At 34.0% G+C, this 24839-nt stretch overlaps 1 protein-coding gene across 12 annotated transcripts in view; it reads left to right on the forward strand.

The window, feature by feature from the left end:
* LOC146406165 (uncharacterized) overlaps positions 1 to 24839 on the forward strand; it is an 888277-nt gene that overhangs the window by 557648 nt on the left and 305790 nt on the right. For all 12 annotated transcript variants that reach the window (XM_084963663.1, XM_084963630.1, XM_084963627.1 and 9 more), the window contains one exon: positions 4775 to 4881. In XM_084963663.1, the coding sequence (XP_084819789.1) occupies positions 4775 to 4881 (107 nt within the window). The remainder of the gene's footprint in view (positions 1 to 4774; positions 4882 to 24839) is intronic.

A 24839-nucleotide genomic window follows, 5' to 3' on the forward strand; every position in this document is an offset into this window, starting at 1 on the left:
TCCTTTATAAGGTCATGTATTCCAATCACAAGAGCTCTATGGATTCAATAATACTGAATATTTTATTGTGTGTATACACCGCAATTTGCTTATCCAAACACATCTGCTGATGGACTTTTGAGCTGTTGGTACATTTAAAAAAATGGAAGTATATTGGTGAACCTCTAAAATAGTCTCACTAGAGATTGATATCTGGGTCTCTGTTTCTGTCTCTTTCTCTTCTGTATCCACTTAAGGAAACAGGTGCCAGTAAATGAGCCAGATTTCTACCCATTGCAAAAGACAGTAAATCAGTGATTTTCAGTGGCAGGTTCAGGGTTATTCCCCCTTGAGAACTTCTTTTTTTCTGATACACACATGAACATTTTAAAGACTGCTTATCTTATCTCCATGGATGACATATACGTTTTGTATTCTATATGTCACCAAACTGTTTCATCAGCTTACCCCTCCTTCAAGAAATGTTGCCATAGATAGCAACAGTTATTGATCCAATGTGTGAATTCTTCAATTGTGCTAGGCATTACAAAGAAACTTGATGATTACTACAAACCTATAATTTTACAATCCATCTTTGAAAATGTAGGATTCTTTTACTTTTGCAGAAATAAATGTATTGATTTATCTACACAAGACTTAGTGGTATTTCAAAAAGCATTTCAGCTTGAGTGAGATGAGAACATAGCTTCAATGATTAGTCATCAGTCTGTCATCTTGAAGTCAGTATGAAACCACTGTTACTACCTTTCAATATTTTCTTGTTCTATAGGAAGCTGAGTAGTAGTAAAATTAAAGAGGGAGAGAGAAATGTTGTGAAAATGCTTACTTATATTTTTTTGGGGAAAGGAGTAGGAGTTTTTATTAGATTCTCAGTATTATAGTTAGCAAAGCTGTCTAATCCTCTTGTTTATTATGCCTGCTATACATATAGCATGTGACAATAACACTGTGTTCAATAAAACTTAACAGACTTTACTTTTATTCTCACCCCCCAATTTTTCAAAGATTTGTGTCATTTGGAATGGTACAATATACTTCTCTTTTTAAGTATTTTTGACAAAGTTAAAAAAAATTTTTTCTTCTTGTTAAATGCGAAATTTTCTCAAAATACTTTGAAGCTATGGCATCCAGGTAAATGATCTGAAACACTTTAATGCAGTATGTATAGTCCTTTCCATTTACAAACTATAGTGTCTTTCTAAAAGCCAAGCTTTTAACAATTAAGTTAAAAAGCTCTTAAAGAAGAATTTATTGTACTAAACACATTTGAAGTTAGCTAAAATCACATGCTAGGAAAATAGAAAGAGCCATGTTTGACAAAAGGAAAAGTTTCTCATTCTAAATGTCAAATGGTTGTCGATCTCAATAAGTTTAAAAGAATCCATGGTTTCTTATATTTTTCTGTAATCCTTAGTATCCTTCATATACAAATGGATACAGAAATCAGAGATACCTTTATTTCGTTTTCCTTCTATTAATGTAATAGGATTATATTAATTAGGTAAAATTAGGATTTGCCTCATGAGATGCCTCCTAGTAAGAGAGGCATCAATGATTATCTACATTTGCTTCCATAATACATATTCTCTTTCTTTTGGCAAGGACTTTTTCAAGCCTTCCAATCCTCACAATTTCCTGACAGAGTCCCCTCTTTTACAGACAAGAGGGAAGCCATCAGAAGGCAAATGACTAATGTTACCTCTGCTGAATACTTAAACCCACTCAATCTTCCCCATAAATTTCTCCTTCTCTACTGAAAAAAATAGTCTTCTCTTTCCCACCAATATTTTGTAACCTAAGTCCTCATCTCTCTACTTTGACTATCTCTTCTTTCACTTCTATATTCAGCTTATTTGTTTCTCTTCAACAATCTTTAAACATAAAGATTTCTGATTTGAGCATCAAAAAAGGATTAGTAAAAACAGTGAATTCACTAGACCTTCAAGGTAATGCTTGATCTCACCCTACCTTTTCATAGTCAACTTTTGGTAAGAAAGATCGCTATTTACTGCCTTCATTTTTTCACCTATCACAGAATCCTTAACACTTTGTTTGTTTTATATCTCTCACTCCTGCGAAGGTGAGCTATAATATCAACATCTTTGGATCTAATGGACATTTTTCATTATCAATCTTATGTTAGCATTCAGAAGGCTTTGATGTTGTTGATCTTGGTCTTTAAACATTCTATTACTTTGGATTACTTGATATGACACTACCTTAATATTTCTTCTGTTTCTTTATGTGCACCTTATCTCTTTCTTTGGTAGGCTCGTCCTCTACAAGCCACAAACAGTAGAAGTTCTTCAGGTATTTTTCTTGTATATTCTCTCTTTTCACTCCATGTCTTCTACCTACCTAATTGTATCCATACCCCTGGCCTAAATTGTCACCTTTGTAAAGGGGACTCACAGCTTTTCATATCCAGACTGTGTCTTCTCTGAGCATTATATTCATTTATCCAGTTGCCTACATGACAGTTCAGAATACCTTCAGAGTAATTCAAATCAAACTATTCAAAATTGAAATTTATGATATTTCCCCCTTGGTTCGAAGTACCATCCCCATCAACGGGTCGTTCTCAATACTACTTCTAGCTCCCTTTCATCCGTTTGTGTTACGTAAAGTCTTATTGATGTTACCTCCTAGATAGCTCTTGAGTAAACTCACTTTTCTGCCTCTCCATTACCAAAATCATGGTTCAAACTGTAATAATTTTTCATGTAAAGAAAGCTCAGAATATCCCCCTAACTTCACTCTATCATCTCATGTCACCCTCATTGTGAACTTTATAGACCAGCAAGAGCAATTTTTCTAAACTATAAGGCTGGCCCTATCACCCGTATGCTTAAAATAATTCTAAGAACCAAATAACCAAATTCTTGATATGGCTTAGCTTTGTAAAACCCTTCCTACCTCACTCATCTTCATAATTTGCTTTTAGCAAGGCTGGTTTATATTTAGTTTTCCTGGGTGCACCTATACTGTTTTATGACACAAGCTGATACCCTCTGATACTTCCTTAACCTTAGCTTTTACCTAGTTATTCCCAGTGTTTCCCTGGATGATAGCTTACTCAGTTTATCTTCAGGGAGTACATCCCTATTCCTATTGACTAGGTCAATTTTCTTTATTGTAAACTTGGAGAATATTTAGTAACTCTTCTTCAAAATGTTTGTTACATCTAAAGTTTGAATTTAAATATTTTATTCTTTCATTGATAGCTATATTCCCTGCTAGACTATAAATTCTGTGAGAACAAGTTCTGTCTCTTTGATCTCAACACGGAAGCCCCTGGACTTAGTACAGTGCCGGGCACTTAGATGATGCTCAAGAAATATTCACTGGATATCAAAATAGATGAATGAATTATGAGTATTATACTTAGAAGAATAGAAATTCTGATGCCAAGAAATAATCTTTACTATAATTACCAACCTGAGAGAAATTCAAGTTAAAATTGAGAACAATTACCAACTCCACATCTAAAACAATATTATTATTTAGGTATAAAATGTTAGAAAAATGGTATGTGATAAAGATAAAATGGGGGAACTTCTAAGAAGGGCCATGAAAATGATTGAGTTAGGGGAACTGATTCGTGTGAGGTTAATAGTGATCAGCTCAGCAATTGAATTTGAAATAGCATTCTACATAGCCTATGACAGAGCTTACTATCTGCATCATAGGCCCCTACTCTTACTATTTTAATTGTGATACATTTACTTAGACTGTTCTTTACCAAATATAGTATTTATACTTTAAAAGCATGGTTCAGATATGGTTTAAAGAAAATATGATAATAATCCATATGTATTGAAAGTATGCAAACACCGATTGAGGAAAAAAGGTAATAGATAAAGGGATTATTTCTAAAATTAATAAGATAAGATTAAGCTTGGGAAATTTCCAATCAAAGCATAACATTCCTTTCCAAAATATTGTGTTTTTCTAGAGTAAGTGCTCATAATATCCATTATGCAGCAATTTAAAGGAATAGCATAGTGCATTTCATAATTTTATACTTTCAAACTTGAGTTTTCTATAATTTTCAAAATTTTGGTCATTATAAATGTTTATGGTATTTTAACTGAAGTTTTACTATATCTTTTAAACTTTTTTACATTTAGAAAAGTAGGTGCATCTAATGATGAAAACAAAATTTACTCATTTGCTTAGAATGAAAAAAACAAACATGTTCATTAAAAGGGATTTGGGTTTTATTTGTATTTATTTTCTGTTGTTGTTGAAGTATAGTTGAGTTATAATGTTGTGTTAGTTTCAGGTGTACAACACAATTCAGATTCTTTCCCTTATAGGTTATTGAAAAATATTGAGTATATTTCCCTGCGCTATGTGATAAATCTTTGTTGGTTAACTATGCATAGTAGTATGTATGTTACTTCCATACATTTGTGATCTTGGATGCTGACACAGATATCTCAATATTATTTTAAAATTGTATGTGGGTATTCTATGCTTATCAATATTTGAATATTCTTGACATCTTTGTTCACATATTCTTTTGTGTTTATCAGGTTCAACTCCAAGTCTTATTCTTTTTCCTATACAATGACAAGAATAGACAAATACTCTATGAAGAGAAATTAATTTCTTTGCTTTCTTCTTGGAAACTAGATTATGTTTCCCAGAACTGTACGAAGTGTGGTCATGTGACTAAGTTCACACAAGTAGAATGTGAGAGAAAGGGATATGTACAGCTTCTACTGCACATGTGAAGAGAAAATCTAGAGCTCTTTCCCTCTTTCCACAGGCAAGAATGACAAGGACTCAAATGACCTTGGAAGATCATGTGCACATGGCAGAGCTGCTCTCCTGGACCCTCAACGGCCCCAAGGATCAGAGCTGCCCACAGACTGGGTAAGTTGCCCTCAAGTTCTTTGCTTGAGGAATGACCTGGATATTTTTGTAGAGCAGTTATGCCTTTTACCCTCATTAATGCATATGTAAGTAGAAAAAAATAAGTTTGAAATCTTACCCATTGCATTTCAACAATTACAATCTAAACAAACACAAAAATCACCCAAGACATAGTTACATTCTGGACTTGAGTTGAATACCAGGTTGTGGAAGGATCATGAGATATCTGGGTGGTCTCTGGTTTTGCTGACATTGCCCAACTTCACGCTGGTGTGATATCTTCCATTGTTGCCTTTTGGAATTACACACTTGAAAAAGAAATAAAGATGTCACTTGAAAGGTGAAGTCTCCACTTAGAGCTGGGCTCTTAGAACAAGAACCTACAGAATGCCTAAGAATGACAACCACGTAGATTTTCTTGTAAGGACTGCCTAATCTTGTATCAATAGAAAGTAATTCTCCTGCAACAGCATGGGGATTAAGATCAGCAATAGAACACTTTTTGTCAGAGAAGGCACTAAAACAGTGACTTGTAAGTCCATGTCCCACTTAGGGTTATTAAATTTGCTGACCTTAGTAACTTCATCAGAGGTTTACTCTTTCCATTTTACTCTCATTTTACCTTGAAGGAGAGAGATGTTAAATTGTTCTTTTGTCTGTGTTGAATGCTTCCTTGGTGTCATTTTATGGTATTTGCAGCCCTCTCTGACATTATCAAATGGATTGACATTTTAAATATTTGCAGTGCTCAGTGGGTACTAATTCAGCAAAGGTGAACTGCAAGCTTCTTTCACTGTGGCACAGCAAGTGATGTGTGTCTGTTTAATCACAGCGGCTGAAATGAGATCAAAAAGCACTGTGTTGTTAAAGTACTGAAACTGCTGTCACAGCAGACACACCTGGAGGGGTTCTTCAAGGAAAAAACTAAGTAGTAAAGAACCTACTTAGGCCGCAAGCTTATCTGAACCCATTAACCCTGCTCAGCAGGAAAGTCTCTCCTAGTATGTAATGTTTACATATTTCTAGTAAATTCTTTATTGGTGCAGCTTAATCATTTGTGAGCCTCTCAGCATTTCTTGATTTTCCTTTTACTCCAAATGGAAATTTTACATTCTATGTTTTCTCAGTGTTGAGAATCCAAACATTCTCCAAAGATGAAAAATATTAATCATTTGACATATTCACTGGTGTACATTTTTGAGATATCAGCCAAAAAAGACTTTTAGAGAGGAGGAGATGGTACTGCTAACTTTTTGGCTGTTGAGATTTTATATTTCATGTATTATTCACAGACTCTGCAGTAATCAATGTTGAAACATCAGTGAATGAAATGACTTTAAAATTTTATCCTAACATTTTTTTTTCAATAAACATGGACTTTACATATAATCTCCAGTATTTTTTAAACAGTCCATCAAGTAACCATTTGTATTTTAGGTTATCTTGAATATCTTCAGTCCGCAGATTCCTGCAAGGAAGGAAGAATTTGCATTAAGATCTTTATACAAATTCTCCTAATGTACTTCAGCCCCATAAATATCTCCAGAAACTCAGTATCAATACCTTCCATCCTAGTCTTTCTGAAGAGGTTTCGGGCATTATATCAAACCTATCTATGCAAGTGTGTCAAATGTATTAGCATGGAAAATATGAAAAGCCAGCTTCCTGTAGTTCAACTTGCTTTGTGTTTAAGCTACATTTAAGAGATCAGTAGGACATAAAGCTTTAAAAGTTTGGTTAAATATAAAGGGGAGAGTCCCAATTGTGACTCAGCGGTAACAAACCTGACTAGTATCCATGAGGATGCAGGTTTGATTTCTGGCCTTGCTCAGTGAGTTTAGGATCCAGCGTTGCCTGCTGTGAGCTGCAGCTCAGATCCAGTGATGCTGTGACTATGGCATAGGCTGGCAGCTGTAGCTCTGATTCAATCCCTAGCCTGGGAACTTCCATATGCTGTGGGTGTGGCCCTAAAAAGACAAAAATTTTAAAATATAAAAAATAAAGCAGAAAAGTCGATTTATGTTCTAATTTATGTGTACAAGGTTAATTATTATGGCAGCAAAGAGTCATTGAATAATTTGGAAGGCAATTCAGTGATTTTTGTCCTGTAATTTCCCCCATTTATTTCTCATCCTAACACGTGACATTCTTGGTTATTAGGCAAGTCACTTAAATTTCTTCTAGTATCTTTTCTCTGTAGTTAAGAAAAAGAATTAACAGAATAGCAAAAAGTAAATAAAATAAAGCCATAGAGTTCATGGGAAGGAAAAAAAAAAAAATTGCTTTGGGAGTGTTTACAAATGTCTTTCCTCTCCAGTGCCCCAAAGGGAACTGTGATTTCACATCAGATCATCATCATTTCCCCATTAGGCTTTTACAAGGCAATGCTGAGGCTTTCATAAACAGACTCAAAAAGTGTTTGGTAAAGGACAAGCCCTGTGGAGTAGGAGGACAAGAAACATTAAAGTAAGAGAATGTCACTAGATTCAAGGTACCAAAGTAAAATACTTAGTTGCACCAGCTGTAATAAATATTTATTGAGCTTGAACTACAGGTATGGTGCTATTCTAGGTGTGTAGGTGAAAGAAACAAGGATCCACACCCTTAGGAAGATTTTATGCAGGGGGAGACTGATAATAAACACAATACATAAGTAAACTATATAGTTTGTTAGAAGGTTAACATTTTCAAAAGAATAAGATGAATGAAGTGTGCGGACATGATTGATGATGGGGTACTTACTACAGGTTTAAATGTGGTCGTAAGAATTGGCCTTATAGAGCAGGAGAGATTTGCAGGACTTGATGACCAATGTTGATTGAAGGAGGTTTTTAAGAAAGAGGAACAGGGAGTGAATGTGAGCAGTACATGGAAAACAGAGGTATAGGACAAAGGAAGTTATGTTAAAAAGTATATAATAAGTTGCTGCCATATCCTAGCTGTTATAAACAGTGCTACTGTGAACATTAAGGTGCATATATCTTTTTGAATTTGTGTTTTCATTTTCTTCAGATATACGCCCAGCAGTGGCATTGCTGGACCATGTAGTAGTTCTGTTTTTAATTTTTTGAGGAATGTCCGTATTTTTCTGTAGTGGCAGCACCATTGTACTTTCTGACCATCAAGGTACTAGGTTTCCCTTTTCTCCACATTTGTTAACTGAAGATATCCATTCTGATAGGTAATAGGTAATATCTCACTATGGTTTTGATTTCTCTGATGATTAGTGATATTGAGCATATTTTCATATGCCTGTTGGCATCTGTATATCTTCTTTGGAAGAATGTCTGTTCAGATCTTCTGCCAATTTTTTATTGAGATTTTTTTTGATATTAAGTTGTATGAGCTATTTATATATTTTAGATATTAACTCCTTATTATTCATATCATTTGCAAATACTTTCTCCCATTGTAGATGACCATTTTAATTTTGTCAATGGTTTCCTTTGCTGTGCAAAAGCTTTTAAGTTTAATTAGGTTCCATTTGTTTATTTTCAATTTTGTTTCCTATGCCTGAGAAGACAGAATCCAGAAAAATATTGCTATAATTTATGTCAAAGAGTGTTCTGCCTATGTTTTCTACTAAGAGATTTATGGTTTTCATCTTATATTTAGGTCTTAGTCCATTTTTAGTTTATTTGTAGATATGGTGTGGGAAAATGTTCTAATATTATTTTACATTTAGCTGTCCAGTTTTTCTAGCACCGCTTATTGAAAAGACTATCTTTTCTCTCCTGTGTATTCTTGCCTCTTTTCTTGCAGATTAATTGACTATAACAATCTTAGTGTCCATCTACAGATGAATGGATAAAATAAAATTATATATATATATTTATATATATTTAAATATTTATATATTTATAAGTATATAAATATCCAATATTTATAAGTATATATAGACTTTATATTTATAAACATACTTATAAATATATATTTATATATTGAATATTTATATTTATAAACATATTTATAAATACATATTTATATATATAAAAGAAAGAGATTGATTTTAGAAGAAAAAGGAGTTTTGGGAATGCTAATTGTTTAAAAGAAAGTGTTTGGGAATGCTAATTTTATTTTTATATAACTGAATTTATATTTTGCTTCTATATAGTATAATATCCAAATAAGTAGATAAAAATAATCTGAAATAGATTGTAAAAAACCTAAATGCTAAGAAAATATAAAGGCAACTTTGAGTTAAGTAATAATTACACATAATGAGTCACTGTTTGCTTGAGCAAAAGCAAGGCTATTCGCTGTATAAATGCAAAGCAAGTCTGTTACCCCTCAGGGAGGACGCAGCACTTGATATACTTTTTCTGTGATATATTAGCTTTCAGAAGCTTTCTTTCACATAAGTAATCACTTGCAGGAGACTAAGAATATCTTATGCAGAAGAGAAACAGGAAAATAGTTGAAAACTCAGGCTAGAGAAAATGGAACCATAAAAATTCAGCCACTTAAGTTTACAAAATGCAAAGTGATTAACAGTGAAAAAAAAAAAAAAAACAGTAAAATGAAAGACCTCTGCAAGGAATAGGGAAAGATTATAAGAAAAAGAATTCTTTCTTCTTAAACATTTCCTGAAGACCATCATAGAGTGTATTGATTATATCACATTTTTCCTACTGCAGTATTATTATTAAATTATGTGATACAACAACTCTTCAGTGGAAAAAATGAAGTTAGAAACAATTTTTAGGCATTGTGGAATGTTCTAAATACCAAAAACCTAATCACTTATGCATTTAGAAATATTACAGAAAAAATGACATTACAACAATATACTATGCCAAATGTAAAAGAGACAATATTATTTTCCTTAAATTCCCACTTCCTCAGATTTATGTTCAGAAAATGACATAGTATCAAGGCCAAGAAGTATCCATAAGTGAAATTTCTCTGTGGACCACTGGAGAATGGAACTACATCTTTTTAGCGTCTGTATTTCTTCAGAACCTGATGTTAACTAGAAGCTGACTACAATATCTGAAATTTGATAGTTGCTCCTATTTGGTAAAAGAATAAAATAGTGAGATTTGGCAAATCATGTTCATTTTCCTGTAACTTTTAAATTTAATGACAGTCTTTACAGGCACAGTATATTCTTTCACAGTTTCTAGCTATTGTGCAGATGATAAGACAGGATAGTGATGGAACATTAGAGGAATATTTTATGTTGCAAATAATGTACCTATATTGGAATCATGCTCTTGCGGCCCTTAATAACTTAGGTACCTTTCTGAGCTGAGATTCATCTACCAAGGTTCATTCTATTCTTTGTGCCCTATTTTTTTTTTTTTACTTAACCTTAATTTCATATTCAATATATACATTAAACTAAATATATCATCTTGGGATACTGAGAGTGTATTTTCTCCATTTCTACTGTAAATGTAATATGGCCCTTCAGTTTGTGGACTAGGATAAATGTAAAAGAAAGTTTTTTGTTTTCAGTTTCCTGAGATGAAATTTATATTTCCCTTAGGGCTGCCACTATCAAAAAGCTATTATTTTATAGTTTTTAATGTTTCAGTGTCTTGGTTCATAACACTGATTTTTTTTTTGTTACCTCCTCAAAGTTTTTAGAGTTAATAAGCAATGATATTATAATGTGAGGAGCATTATAAAAATTTTACATCAATAGTAGTGGCTAAGAGGGAACAAATTAAAATCAAGGGTTTCATTTAGAAAAAGTTTACCAGGAGTTCCCTGGTGGCCTAGCAGTTAAGGGTTCATCATTTTCACTGGTGTAGGCTCAAGTTCGATCCTTGGCCCAGGAACATTTGCACGATGCAGGTGCCACCAAAAAAGAAAAAAAGAGAAAAGGCAGACACTAGAAAGAAATTACCATAAAACTTATCAGTAGATATCTAGGAAACTTATCTACTTACCGATGAGAGTAAATATGCCTATACATGAAAGCTTTCAAAATAGGGTCAATATATTCATCTCATGGAATTGGTTGTCCATTTGAGAAATTCTAATCCTTGCTACAGTTTATTGTAGTAAAAATTATTTACATATATGTTCATGGGAATCTTTAATATTATTAATGTTATATAAGAATCTTTTTTCAACAGACTATGTATAAAACATTATGCTGTTACTATAGTTCTGGAGTCATTATTTGCAGCAAAGTATAATGTTTCATAGAAACATTTGCAAAAAAGAAAAAAGACTTTACATTAAAAAATACAAGGTGCTTAACATAATCAGAGCATCAGTAATACAAAGGAGACTTTATAGAATACAAAATCATTCCAAATTCCTGCTCAGAATATAAGTTATAAAATTAATTTATATTCTGGGTAGGTTAAGATTACACAGCACACAAAGACTGGCATCAAAATATTTAAAAACTCTGCATCTTAGCTTTACTTATAGAAATTGCTCATGGGGACTTGAATACATTTTTAACATTAGGTAAAACACAGCATATTTTTCACTTACTCTTGCATCCACTGTGATTGTGGACATAGGCCTCAATATAGTGTTTGCTCTATCTGCAAACTCTACAAACATTTAAGCTTATTTTCCCCCAAAATGTGGCTTTCTGTGTAGATTTTCCTGACCACAAATAATATAAATTCAGTTCCATTTTATTTCTCAGAGTAATTTTGCCAATCTTTTCCATGTTTCTAATCATAATTAGGATTGCTTTGCCATCTTTTTGTTAATTTATTTTCAAGTTGCTGAAGGGAATGTCCTCTCCATAGGTAACTGTTATGTTACAGGGTTCTTGTTACCCAATCAAGCTAAGTAAGTTTGGCTTCTCAAAGACAGTATGCAGACAACGTCAATCAACACTTGTTGCCATTGGCACGGAGTGAAATGCAGACTAAATGAGTCTTTTAGACCAATCCACTCACATTACTGGAGCTCTCTATACATACAGAGAAAGTTAGGCATGTGCCCTTAGGTAATTAAATACTTATAAACAGACAATCTTCTGTTTAGTTTCCAATAAAAATAATTTTATTTTTAAAAATCAAAAATTGTCAAAGAACTCTATGAATAGCAGAAAAAACTGAAACATATTTCTCCCTTCTCTGATTCCAACCATCATTTTGCAGGACCTTGCCCTATCAAATTCTTAAGTATTTTCTGTTAGTTTTTTAGCTTTAGAATATAAAATTATTTTTTATAAGGCTCTCATAATAACAGATGGAGTTCCAAATATATCTATTTTATAGACATATCCCTTGCAAATATGCTAAGATAAAAAGTAATGTGGTTCTTTGTTCAGTTTAGACGGCATTTAGTAAAGGTTTTTGGTCAACCTCTTTATCTACATAGGAAAGCACAACAATTTCATTAGTGTGGTCTTAGAAATTCACCTTTTGTTCAAAATCTCAAAGGATTTAGCAAGCAAAAACAGGTCAACAAATAAAACACAATAAATGCAGTTGGGCCCAACAGCTAATTAGACAAGGAATAAGGACATACCAGTTATTATCTACTTAATCTAGATTTTAATAAAGGAGATAAGAGACATGGGCATTAGTTGTATTAATTCTGCCCCCCTTTATCTCACACTTCCCCTCTACTTTGCTCTATTTTTCCCTACAAATTCTAACAATACTAGAAAACATTGACTCCACTCAAGTAGCACTTAATCTCTATTACACAGAGGTTAGAAGTCAAAAAACAATCATCCATATCAGTGATTTCAGCAGAAGATAGCTGCTGAACCATGCAAGGCTGTTTAAGGATAAGAATGAGTTTCCAGCTATTTCACAAGTCAGACACTATTGTGGAATCATGTTACAACTTTTCACAGCTAAAGGAAACAGCTAAAGGATTTATGTTCACAAAAATATCTTAAGACAACATGTCATTTAATATCAATTATTTTCATTTAGATTTAAAGGTAAATAGAGAATTTTTTCTGTGATCAGTGTTGTTTATCAATAGAAATAACAATTTTTATAATTATTTGTTGGCAATTAATAATTGTATGGAATTTCTCCTTGTGTTTAGAAAAAGAGTCATTATTTTTAATTTTTAAGTTTGTAAATAGATGGGATTTTAAAAATATTTACATAGAGCTAATTTGGAGGAATCAGTATAGTTAAATTTTAAGATGAAAGATATACCTATTTTATAATCTCCCTTGAAATTCTTTTGTGATGTGAAAAATCTTTTTATTATGCAAATGATCTTCCATTTATCTTCTTATACTTTTCAGCTTCTCTTAAAAAAAAAGTCTGTAATTTAGCAACTTAAAAAAACCCCCATCAGCTTATATGTTTCTTCAGACTCTGACTCTTTTTCATCAAAAAAAAGAAAAAAACACAGACAATATGATAATATGGTAATGCAAGCTGCTTTTTTCCCCTAGTGTATCATTGCTTTTCTCTCCTAAATTCATGAGTGCTATTTACAAAACTGAGGGCCTTCTACTTTGACAGCCATGTGAACCTCTGATAAACACCTGCAGGGCTTATGGCTGTAGCACAGCCATATTGTAAAGGAACATTTCAACCAGATAAACAAAGGAGAAGAAGTTTGAAGAAAATGGGAGAGAGCTTTCCTGACAACACCAACAGTTACCCACATACAAAAATGATAGACAGAGTCACTCTGGCTCCTTGACAATTCAGACACCACACTCTGCAGTTTTGCCTTTCTGACTGCTTCTTTCTTAAGTCCCTATGTAAGAAGAATGAAAGTCATTCAAGTGATAAATTACTCTTCCTAGAAAGAAGATTTCAGTTTGACCAGTATACAAATGAGGTTTGAGGATGGAGATGTACAAATTTTTGTAAGGAATTTGTGTGTGTGTGTGTGTTTAATCAACAGAGACTGCCTCCTGTGCTTGTAAGGCATATTTATTTTCTACAGCTTGCTGCTCAAGAATTCCCTCTTTTCCCTCAGTATTAGCTTAGTAGAAACTTCCTAGGAAAGTTTCAAATGTTCTATAGATAAGTTTCCATATTGACTTTTAGAAAAGTGAGAAAACTTAGCTCAATATTCCTTTTTTTTTTTCTCTCTCTCTCTCTTTTTTTTTTTTTTTTTTCAGAGTTTTAAGGTCTCTTTGTATAGTTTCTATGAGAAAGAGTACCATCAAGCATAGCTAATGAATATACCCTAAGCCAGTTGCCAACAGTAGAATCTTTTGTGGCACTCAGATTCAAAGTTGAAGAGTTAAATATTAGCAGTAATTCTATACATTGATACTTAAGTTTGAAAATGTTGATATCATTTAGCAAAATAGAAAAATAAACTTTAAATTATATAATAGTCTCACTTTCTAATGATGGCTACTGTATCTTTTTCTTTATACAAATACGTTGATATTTTTTTCTCATAAAACTGGAACCATGTTGAACTCATTAAAATTATGTTTTTGATTTAGTGACATGTTCTATGTCATTAAATCTATAAAATCAGGCTAATAGAAATGTGCTTTTCTTTATTATTATTTTTTTTGTATTAAGTTTTGTGGTCACATTCAACTGTACTTTAGAAAAAAATCCCTGATCCCATCTATAAAGTATTTTAAAGGAAAAGCATAAAATTTGTTAATGTTGAAAAAAACTGTACCAGACCAGTGAAACAGGCAAGGAAAACTTAACACTGTTGTAATAGTGGTGACAACTATTGCAGTAGAGGAGAAATATTAAACTCCACTCCAATGAAACAAAAGGCAGGGGAATTTTTAAATCCTGGGGTGAGCTACTCAACAAGTGCTAGAGGATGTAGAAGAGGGTTTGGTCAATGTGATATGTCCATCTGTGTTTACCGTTGGCATTTATCTTCCTTATCTTATTGAACTTCAACTTCTATCTTCACACAGAGACAAGGGTCTTTTTTTTCTTGATAACTGCATTCCAAAAGATGGCTTCCTGGTCCTTGAGAAAGACATTCCTCAATCTCATAAAGCTGCCCATCCGGGGAGGAGATTTACATCACAAAAAGGCAGACAAAGAATTTATAATTGCAGGTTTTCTGGAGCAAAGGCACTAAGAAAATGGAATGTAACAAACTTAATGTCAGAAAGAAGCCTATCTAAATTTTAGTCAAGCTAAGGGGAAACTAAGTGCATCTTGGTCAGCAACAACCTAAGTTGCTATATGTACTTTATTTGTGAATTTAGGGTATAGTTCATCTATTAAATTGGAAGCACATGGGTTTTCGGGGTCACTATAGACATTAGAAATGATACAGTCAAAACCAGCATGGCTCCAATCCAATCAAGTACGAGAAAGTTTAAATTTCTACAGGGAGTAAATATATGACATATAAATCAAATCACAGACACTAATAATAATGCTACAAAATGCCTGTTGGATTACTGAGCTTCTTCAAGGACTATTTAAAGAGAAGGAAATCATGAACAGATTTATCATTATGGAAAGTAATTATTTCACAAAGAAACCAAACTTTTAATAGGAAGAAAGTTGTTTGTGTGAAGTCATAAATAAGCCCTCAGAAGTGTTGTTATAACTAATTTCAAAGATAGTGTTTCAAATTAACAGAATCTCAATGCTATTTCGACATTGCCTTAGTGAAGGTGAACAATTGTTTTCGTTTTACCTTCTGAGAAATGTGGTAGTATAACATCTATCAACCACACTTTCACTCCTTGTTAACTCTAAATTTATTTAATAAAAACAAATCAAATCATAGCTAAAATGAACCCTATATGACATTTCCTCTGTCTCCTCCTTTATCTAAATGCTTCTTCTGATGTCATAATTGAGTGTCTTTGACTCTTGTTCCCTTCGAATGGTTACACAGGTTTTTAAAACTTGGGTATTTTAACTTTAGATGACTTTTATTTAACCATCCTTAATATTCCTGCTCCATTTGAAGCTCTGCTAAAAATCCTAGAAAAAAATATATGTATATATATACAAAAATAAATGTGTAGATATAGTATGTATAAATATATACAAAGATAGATATAACACGGTTTTATATATACATGTATATATAAATATATATATTTATGTACCTTTAAATATAATTGTTTCTATGCCTATATCTTCATCTGTCTCTATACCTATATTTGCATTTCATATATATATATTTGCATTTATACCTTAATTTTGCCACAATCACTTCCAAAGCATAAGCTGTCAGTTTTTCTCTTCATGGTTATTTTTTACTCCCTGCTTCCAGAGATCGCATTCAGGCTTTAAAAACTTTATATCCTCTAAAGCCATTTCATTAAGATAACTTCTAGTTCTGTTTCTTTACTGCATATTTTATTTTCAAATTCTTACTCCTATTTTCCTGCTGATGACAACAGGAGTCACTACCTCATGCTCGAATTTCAAAAAGAGACTGCAACCTAGAGGTGAGATTTTCATATTCTGGAACAACTGGAAGAAGAACAAGAAAGAATAAAAAGATTTTAGGGACATGGAGAACTTTGTTTTATATTATTTTAGTCTAGTCTTGATTACTAACTTTCTTTTAAACTGTCTCAACATTTTAAAGCTGAGATCTGCAATGCAAGAAGCATAATGATAGAGCCATAATCATCTCACAATCATTTTCAATTCCCCTCAATAGGGGGTTGTAATTTCCTGTAGTCATGAAAATTAGTGTTGGCCATTGGCCTAGAAGGAAAAAAGAATGGCACAACTAGAAAAAGTTACACTGGAAACTATTATATTTACGAATGAAATTTCACATCTACTCTGTTACACAAAATACTTTTTCCTGATATTCTGTATTTGCTTACTTGAGTATCTAAATAACACATTTAGTGTGAGAAGGATTTAGGGAAATCTATCCATCTATTTCTATGAAAGAGGCGAAGAAATGAAAATCTATTTGAGCCCTACTCTAATTCATGCATATGTTGTCACTATCTCTCATGACTCCATCTATCTATTCGCTGTATAAATACATCTGAGACTGCCAGCATATGCCAGCCAAAAATATAGCTGCATCTCTGAATGGACAATGACAATAGCTTCTTAATACAAATTCTGATTTTCAGTCAGTATTCACTTGAAAAACCTCAGTAGATCATTCAGCTATCATGATTTAAAACTCTCCACAAGACTCCTACAGCTTGAAGATAAGATCTGTGCTCCTTTGCCTGGATTGTGAGAACACTGCCATTGCAAACCCGGATTTAGTCTTCATTTCATAGCATTAACCACTAACACCGTCTTAGGCTAAGCTGCCCCCATTCTAGATTGGATGAACTTCTTTTGGATCCTCAGTAGTGCCCTGTTCTCTCATCTGGACTTTCTTTCTAAATCAGTCCAGAGGAGAGTAGATGAGATCCATAAAGGCAGAAGGTATGATGGTGTTGCTGAAACTCAGCCTCTGTCCACTGGTGCTGAATAGAAACATGGAGACAGAGTTTTGGGGGAAAGACAAGAAGATAGCTTTTATTACTTTGCCAGGCAAAGGATGCCACAGCAGGCTAATGCCTTAAGGGCTGTGCTCTCCATTAAGAAGTATTGCAAGGAATTTTATAATAAAAAGGAGAAAAACAGGTTTCCAGATAAGAATCATAGTTGAGAGCAAATATACACCCTTTTTTCTTTTGGGGAAAGATTGTACCTCGATCTTTCCTAAAAATAAAAATACTTTTGTGAAAAGAGCATATTGATCAGTGATTACGGCAATCTAGGAAAGTTCTCAAAAAAAAAAAAAAAATCATGTGCTTATAATCTTTGACCACAAGCAAAATGTGCTCTGGGTGCCTGATCTGTGGCTTAAGCATAAAGAATATTACTTTTCTCTTTTCTATATGAGGTGCTGCATCAATGGTCATGAACATGAATGGAGGAGCTAGAATCAGACTCCTCACTCTGCCTCGGATGTTACTTAAGCAAGTTACTTCTCCCCCTTATCTATACTTTTCTTGTGTGCAACCAGGGAAATGATAATAGTATTCTATCTTCTAGGTCTACTGGCTACCATGAGCAAGTGCAAGTAAAGACTGGGGATAGTGCTTGGCCCATACATAGCAAGTATTCAATAGATGCTAGCTATTATTATCATAAAGAACATGTTTTATAAGGATAAAAAAAAATCGGATGAAGCACAAAGATATGTGTTACTGCCTCATATACCACTTATGAGAATGAGCATGAATTTACAATCTATGTGAAAAGCGTCCCTCATTTGAAATGCTGGAGTTTCTCTTGTGGCTTATTTACTCATACAAATTTAAGAAGAAATTAAAGAGATTCTAATGCTCCACACCTCGTCAACATGATCATGCAGAATAAATTGCAATATCAGAGTTCTACAGTCGACAGGGAAAGAATGTTATAAGAGGAGCCTAAGGGTAATCAGATCTTCCTGAAATAGAGAAAATTAAAAGGTCAGTTGTACTTTGAAGCTTCCCTGTGCTCTTTTTTGTCAAACAGGCAAATCCACAATGCAGCCCATAGAATAATCTTCATAAGTACTATCAGTTTAATAAAATGCCTACCTTTATCTTTCTTATACACACATTATTCCAAGCTCACATCTAAGTCATTCTTCATGGTAAAAGCTAATCTCATTTCCTCATACCTGTCACTGAATCGTGTTAAATATCTCACTAAGAATAATTACCTCACAGCTAAATTTCCCTGGGCTTTCTGAGTACAAAACAAGGGAATGCTTTTATCCACTCAGAAACATTGTCTTGTAGGATAGCCCTTTTTATATTCTGCAGAAGAGTAGACATATTTTTTTTGACATAACTAAAATCTTCAAATTGGTTCCAACATAACATTTGAGATATTTAATGTATAGGTGTCCAAATTACCATAAGGTGGGCTTCAGAAATATGGTCTCATCTCAGGAAATGTTTTGAACTTTTTTTAGTTGTTATTTTTTTTTCTTTTTGACCATGCCCATGACATGCAGAAGTTCCCAGGGGATCGGGATTGAACCCACGCCACAGTAACAGCCCAAGCCATAGCAGTGATAATGCCAGATCCTGAACCCATGGCACCACCAGGGAATGCCTCAAAATTTTTTCATCTCAACTTCCATATAAAGAAATTTTAAAAATATTTTTGTTTCCTCTCTGTCTGTCCCTGTCTCTGTCTGTCACTCTCTCAAAGAAAGGGCAATAGAATAGCTAACTTTAATATCCTAGGTTGCATGGAAGCAGTTTGATTAATGTGCTTGTGAATTCTTAATAAGGGATGTGTGCATATTCATGGTGATGTTTATTAATTCATAAAGCAGCTGCTCAAAGACAGCTAGTAAAGAGAGACACTGTCTCCTCTGCAGAAGCCTCTTGGCAGCAATCAGGTCTTTTCCCTGCCTGGTCATAGATCGCAGCCCCAGCATCTTAAACTGATGGCCCTTTATCTGCCCTGGGAAATGGACCCCTTTTGCCAGCAGGAGGCCTGAGGGATTGGAGGTTCAGATCCAAACCCCCCAATGTGCAGAGGATGAAATATTAAACATAATGAGAGTAGTAGAGTCCACATCTCATTTCAATTATTTTTAATTGTTTTCAGATGCTGCCCAGCATGCTTCATTTAGTTCTGCAATAAGTGGAGCATGCAGTATGGTGGTGGTAGATCTCACTTGAGACCCCGAGGAAACATCCCACAGGAAATGATGAAAAATAATAAAGAGTGTTATGTGTATCAGAGCATTACCAGGCAGATGAGATGGAAAGCGCATGCGTGGGAAGAACCAGTAACTGTGCCTCATCTATGGGAGAGTCAGGAAATCTAACTTTTAAATTCTTAGAACCACTCTTGAAATTAATAATTCAGTGAACTCTTCTACTCAAGTCACCTGAAAGTTACCCACTACTGAGCTCCTCTCTCCTAAATTATTTTCTTCCCACCCAATTGGGGAAAAGTCTGACCATGGTTGAGAGAAGTTTGCGACTTCAGTACACACAAAGTTGCAGGACACCAGTTAATAATCTAAGAAAGTGGAGTTCCTATTGTGGCGCAGAGGAAAGGAATCCAGCTAGTATCCATGAGGACACGGGTTCAATCCCTGGCCTTGCTCAGTGGGTTAAGGACCGGCGTTGCTGGGAACTGTGGTGTAGGTCACAAACACGGCTTGTATCCTGCCTTTCTGTGGCTGTGGTGTAGGCTGGCAGCTGTAGCTCTAATTCGACCCCTAGCCTGGGAACTTCCATATGCCATGGGTGTGGCCCTAAAAAGCAAATCATCATCATCATCACCATCATCTGAGAAAACTTTTATACCAAAAGTATCTCCTAGCAGCTTGGTCTGAAGTGGGAGTGGATATTGATAAATTGCTTAGCATTGTGGCTTCACTGAAAACTCCCAAAAGCTTTTATTGGACATCTCTATTGTCATTTGGAGAAATTAAAGTCTTTTATTTTAATGACATTATAAAATTCTACCACCATGACTGGAAGATTATATAGTTAATTTTAAAATGCCAACTTGGTAAGGCAAGGAAATCCATATTTCGAGCAAACACAGTTTAGACGTTACTGTGAAGGTATTTTTTTAGATGTGATTAACATTTAAATCAGATATGAAGTAATGCTGATTACCATCCACAATGTGGATGGACCTCATCCAGTCCTTTGAAGACCTTAATATAATAGAAGTGCCCAGAGGAAGAAGGAATTCTGCCTCCGGGTCACCAGTAGGATCAAGACAGTGGCTTCAGCTCTTTCCAGGGTCTCCAGTCTTCTGGCTTGCTCTACAGTTTGGAGCTTGCCAGACCTTACGATAGTGTAAACCAATTTCTTTTTTTTTTTTTTTTTTTTTTTTTTTTTTTGCTTTATAGGGACGCATCCACGGCATATGGAATATGGAAGTTCCCAGGCTAGGGGTTGAATCCAAGCTGTGGCTAACAGCCTATCTACAGCTCACAGCAATGCCAGATCCTTAACCCACTGAGCGAGGCCAGGGATCAAATCTGCATCCTCAGGTTTGATCATTACCACTGAGCCAGGACAGGAACTCCTACACTGATTTCTTAAAATAGTTTTTTTTCTTTCCATAGATACATTCTATCTGTTTCTCTGCAGAACCTTGACTGGTACAAAGATCCAGACAGAATCTTGGGAACTCAACAGAATAGTATGTTTCTAGTAAAACATACTAATTATTGTTAGTGTTATTGAACATATATCGAAGTATATGTAAGTGAAAGTCCTTCTTTTAGTCCATAGTCAATGATTCCTATATTTAAATAATGCAGTACAGTCAAGCAAATCGTAATCTTGATTTTCAAACATGAAGATGTCTTACGTCTACTCAAAGACCTATTGGAATATCTGTGGATCAGACTAAGGTGTATTATTTTTTAAAAATTTCTTAGATAATCCTGATGTTTAGCCATGTTTGACAGCCTCTGACTTCTGGATTCAGTGATTTGAAATGTGTACACATGCTCCCCTGACACCAACAAAACTGTATAAGAACATGTATGTACATATACTATGCACACTATGTATGTACCCACACATATGTATATTTATGCATATATATTTACTGTTTTCAGGGGATGGTACTTTTTTTCATTAAACACTACATAATTAACATTTATCATGTCATTGTGTACTCCAGTGGCTCTGGGGTGAGTGTGCTGAACACTAACCACTTGATGTAGGTCCCCAATCCTTGCCCCTTTGGAGAAAAAATTTGGCAAAGAGACTGAGAATAGTGAAGCAAATAAAGTGTTTATTAAGAGAGAAGAGAGAAGACAGGTGTGGAGAAAGCACAGGCTGGCTCCAGTGGTGGAGGGGGGGAGGGCAACAGTGCTTCAGAGGTGGTTTAAATCCCTTGTGTGGGGGATGTCCTTCCTGGCTTCCTCTGGCCAATCATCTTGCTCCATCTGGCTTTGCGCCCACATTTGGCCTGACTCAGGGCCCTCCCATCTCTAAGCCAGGATGGATTCTTCCACCAGGGTTTCTGAGAAGTTGGCAGGATGTACTATGGTCTGGTGCCTGTCCCTTCTCTGATCCCTGAGAAATTTTTCCATGAGTGTAGTTTTGGACCTTAAGAATGAGAAATAGGTGGTCTCTGTCTTTTATCCAAGTAGGATGCAGTTCCTCCTTGAACCTCCTAGAATCTTTATGTTAAAGTTATCTGTTCACAGGGAAGAGATGATAGTTACTCAGCCTGGGACCCATCTGTCTCCTGTGTCAACTGAATACTCTTCAATGTAATTTTAATAATACATGGTTTTCCCTTATAATTATGTCCCATAACTTATTTGCCAAGAATCAGTTGAGATTATTTCTAATATTTGCTTTTAACAATCTGATAAATACTTTGTAAATAAGTATGTATAAAGGTCACATATGTCTGATTTTTCTTCATTAGGAAAAAAATAACCAAGTCAACTGTGGATATTATTAAGGCTCTTTTAACACATATTTCCCGAAATCTGGAAGTTCACACAATAAACACTCCCACCAGGAGGCCATGAGAGTGACTTTTTCATCTTCAGACGTATTGACAGTTATAACTTTTAAACATTTTAATTAACTTCGTATTGAAAGAATGTCATTGCTATTTTAATCTCTTTTATTACTAATGAGGATGAATATTCTGGGAATTGTCAGTTCATGGCCTTTTATTGGTTTATTAATGCTTTCCCATATAATTTAAGATCCCTTTATATATAATTCTAACCTAGTGTTTGTCATATTTGTGATCCATATGTTCATAGTTTTTCAATTGCCTTATAACTTATTTATGGTATTCTTTTGCATCTAAATGATCTTATTTTTAAAGTGCTAAGTTAATGACATATACGTGTATAATTTCTATCATTCTTTGTAAGCATAGAAAAAGCATTTTTATGCTATTAAGAGCAACAAAAATTCACCTCTGTTTCCTTCTAGTCTATATGGTTACCTTTTGCTTTTAATGTTTAAATGATTTGCATTTATTTTGAGTGTTGTATGAGTTGCAAACCAGCTAACTTCGTTTTTCCCCAAATAGTTAATTTATTGAATAATTAACTCCTCAATTTTTAGATTTCTTTAGTCACATACATTTATATAGGTACGTTTATACATAGGGACTATTTGATCCAACTGCTGATTTTTACTCCAGTATCAAATTAAAAAGAACATGGTCTAAACTAGTACATTGAAAAGTAGCTTACAGGAAAATTATCTTTTCATTTTTCCTTTTTTAAAACAATTTTCTCAATTTTTCTTTAAAGTTCAAGTATACTTTAAATTTTAAGTAACATTTGGTATTAATTTTTCCTTTTTCCTCCTTTGTGTACTTGAATCAGTTTATATCTAAAACCCATTCTAAGAACCTTAGCCATTTAATGACATTAATTTATTTAAATTCATTGTCAAATCTGATATGCTTAAATTTCTGTTGTCATGTTTTAAGCAAATTTTCTAGTTCTCTTTGCTTAAATTCCCTTGCTTACTAGTTTCAGACTTGCTAGACTACATTTTGTTCCTTGTTATTATAAACAAAACAATATAATATTCATGATTTTCCACCATGAAGGATTAAAAGTTTATCTCAATATTTTTCAGTTTTTGTTCATTTAATCTACTGTTATATACTCAGTCTACTACTACATAAGCATTACTTTAATGATATGGTTCTCCTTTTTAAAACAAAAGCTTTTGGATTGTTTATCAATAAGGAAAACATCAATATTCCAGTAGAAATATGCATATCCTGCAGAAACAGACAATTCACACAAAAAATTACTTCAAATTGTACGAGTGTCAGTTTCATGCCTAAATATTCCATATTTAAGTAAGAGTATATTAATTTTGCCTATTAAAATTTTGCACTTTTATTTTTTTATTATTATTATTATTTTTTGCTATTTCTTGGGCCACTCCAGCGGCATATGGAGGTTCCCAGGCTAGGGGTCTAATCGGAGCTGTAGCCACCGGGCTAGGTCAGAGCCACAGCAACGCGAGATCCGAGCAGCATCTGCAACTTACACCACAGCTCACTGCAACGCCGGATCGTTAACCCACTGAGCAAGGGCAGGGACCGAACCCGCAACCTCATGGTTCCTAGTCGGATTCGTTAACCACTGCGCCACGACGGGAGCTCCAAATTTTGCACTTTTAAATTAAAGGATATCATCTTCCAAAAAAGAAGGCAAAATTTATTTTTACATGTATCCTCATATACTCTGCTGATGAGAACTGGTATTAAAAGCCTTTCAAATGTTGACATATTTTGACCAGAAATTCTACCCCTAGTAATTTATCCATTGGAAATTATGGCTCCCATATAAAGAAACATACCAAACGAATCAAACATTATTTATAAAAATCAAAAAATTTAAAACATCTCTAAGTCTAACAATAACAGTATCTACCATTTATCAAGAGTTTACTAAAGTGCCAGACATATAATTTTACATGCATAATTCCACAACAACCTAAGGAGGTAGGAACTATAAATTTTCCAATTTGTCAGATTGGAAACTGAGTCATAAAGCTAGTTCAAATTTGTTCATGCCCAATTCGAACCAGGTAGTCCAGTGTTAGAATCCAGGATTTAACCGGTAATACAACAGCTGCCTCTCAACAAGATCAAATTTAACTTAATTTTGTTAGTCTCAGTAATATAAGATTAATTACCTATTCTATTCCTATACAATGGGATAATATGCTTGCATTTTTTGATTCCTGACTTTGATTAGTTTAAAATTTCATTTGATTTTTGAATCCACTCTCAAAAAATACACATAGGAGTTTTAGATATTCTGAGTCATGGTTTTCTGTCACTTTCACACATAACCAACAATATTTTCCTCTCAACAAATGTTACTCCAATGTCTTATAGTATTTAATGTCATATAAGTTATTTGTTAAAAAGCCGTGACAAAAAATAAGTACATTTATTCTGTTTTTAATTATTGAAATTATTTTTGGGCCTGTGTTCCTCTTTCATCAAATGCTCTTTTTATACTTCACTATCTTTCAAGGCTCCTATGTTATCTATTTGGTTTCGTTTTTATCCTAGAATTGAAAAGAGATTTTCCAGACCTCATGTTTGCTACAGACCAGAAAGGTGGAATGATCT

The sequence above is a fragment of the Sus scrofa genome, chromosome 1 (assembly GCF_054392235.1).
Source record: "Sus scrofa isolate SSC_HxYL_T2T_F1_AM1 chromosome 1, Sscrofa_HxYL_maternal_Yorkshire_Landrace_v2.0, whole genome shotgun sequence".
In the NCBI taxonomy this organism is placed as follows: domain Eukaryota; kingdom Metazoa; phylum Chordata; class Mammalia; order Artiodactyla; family Suidae; genus Sus; species Sus scrofa.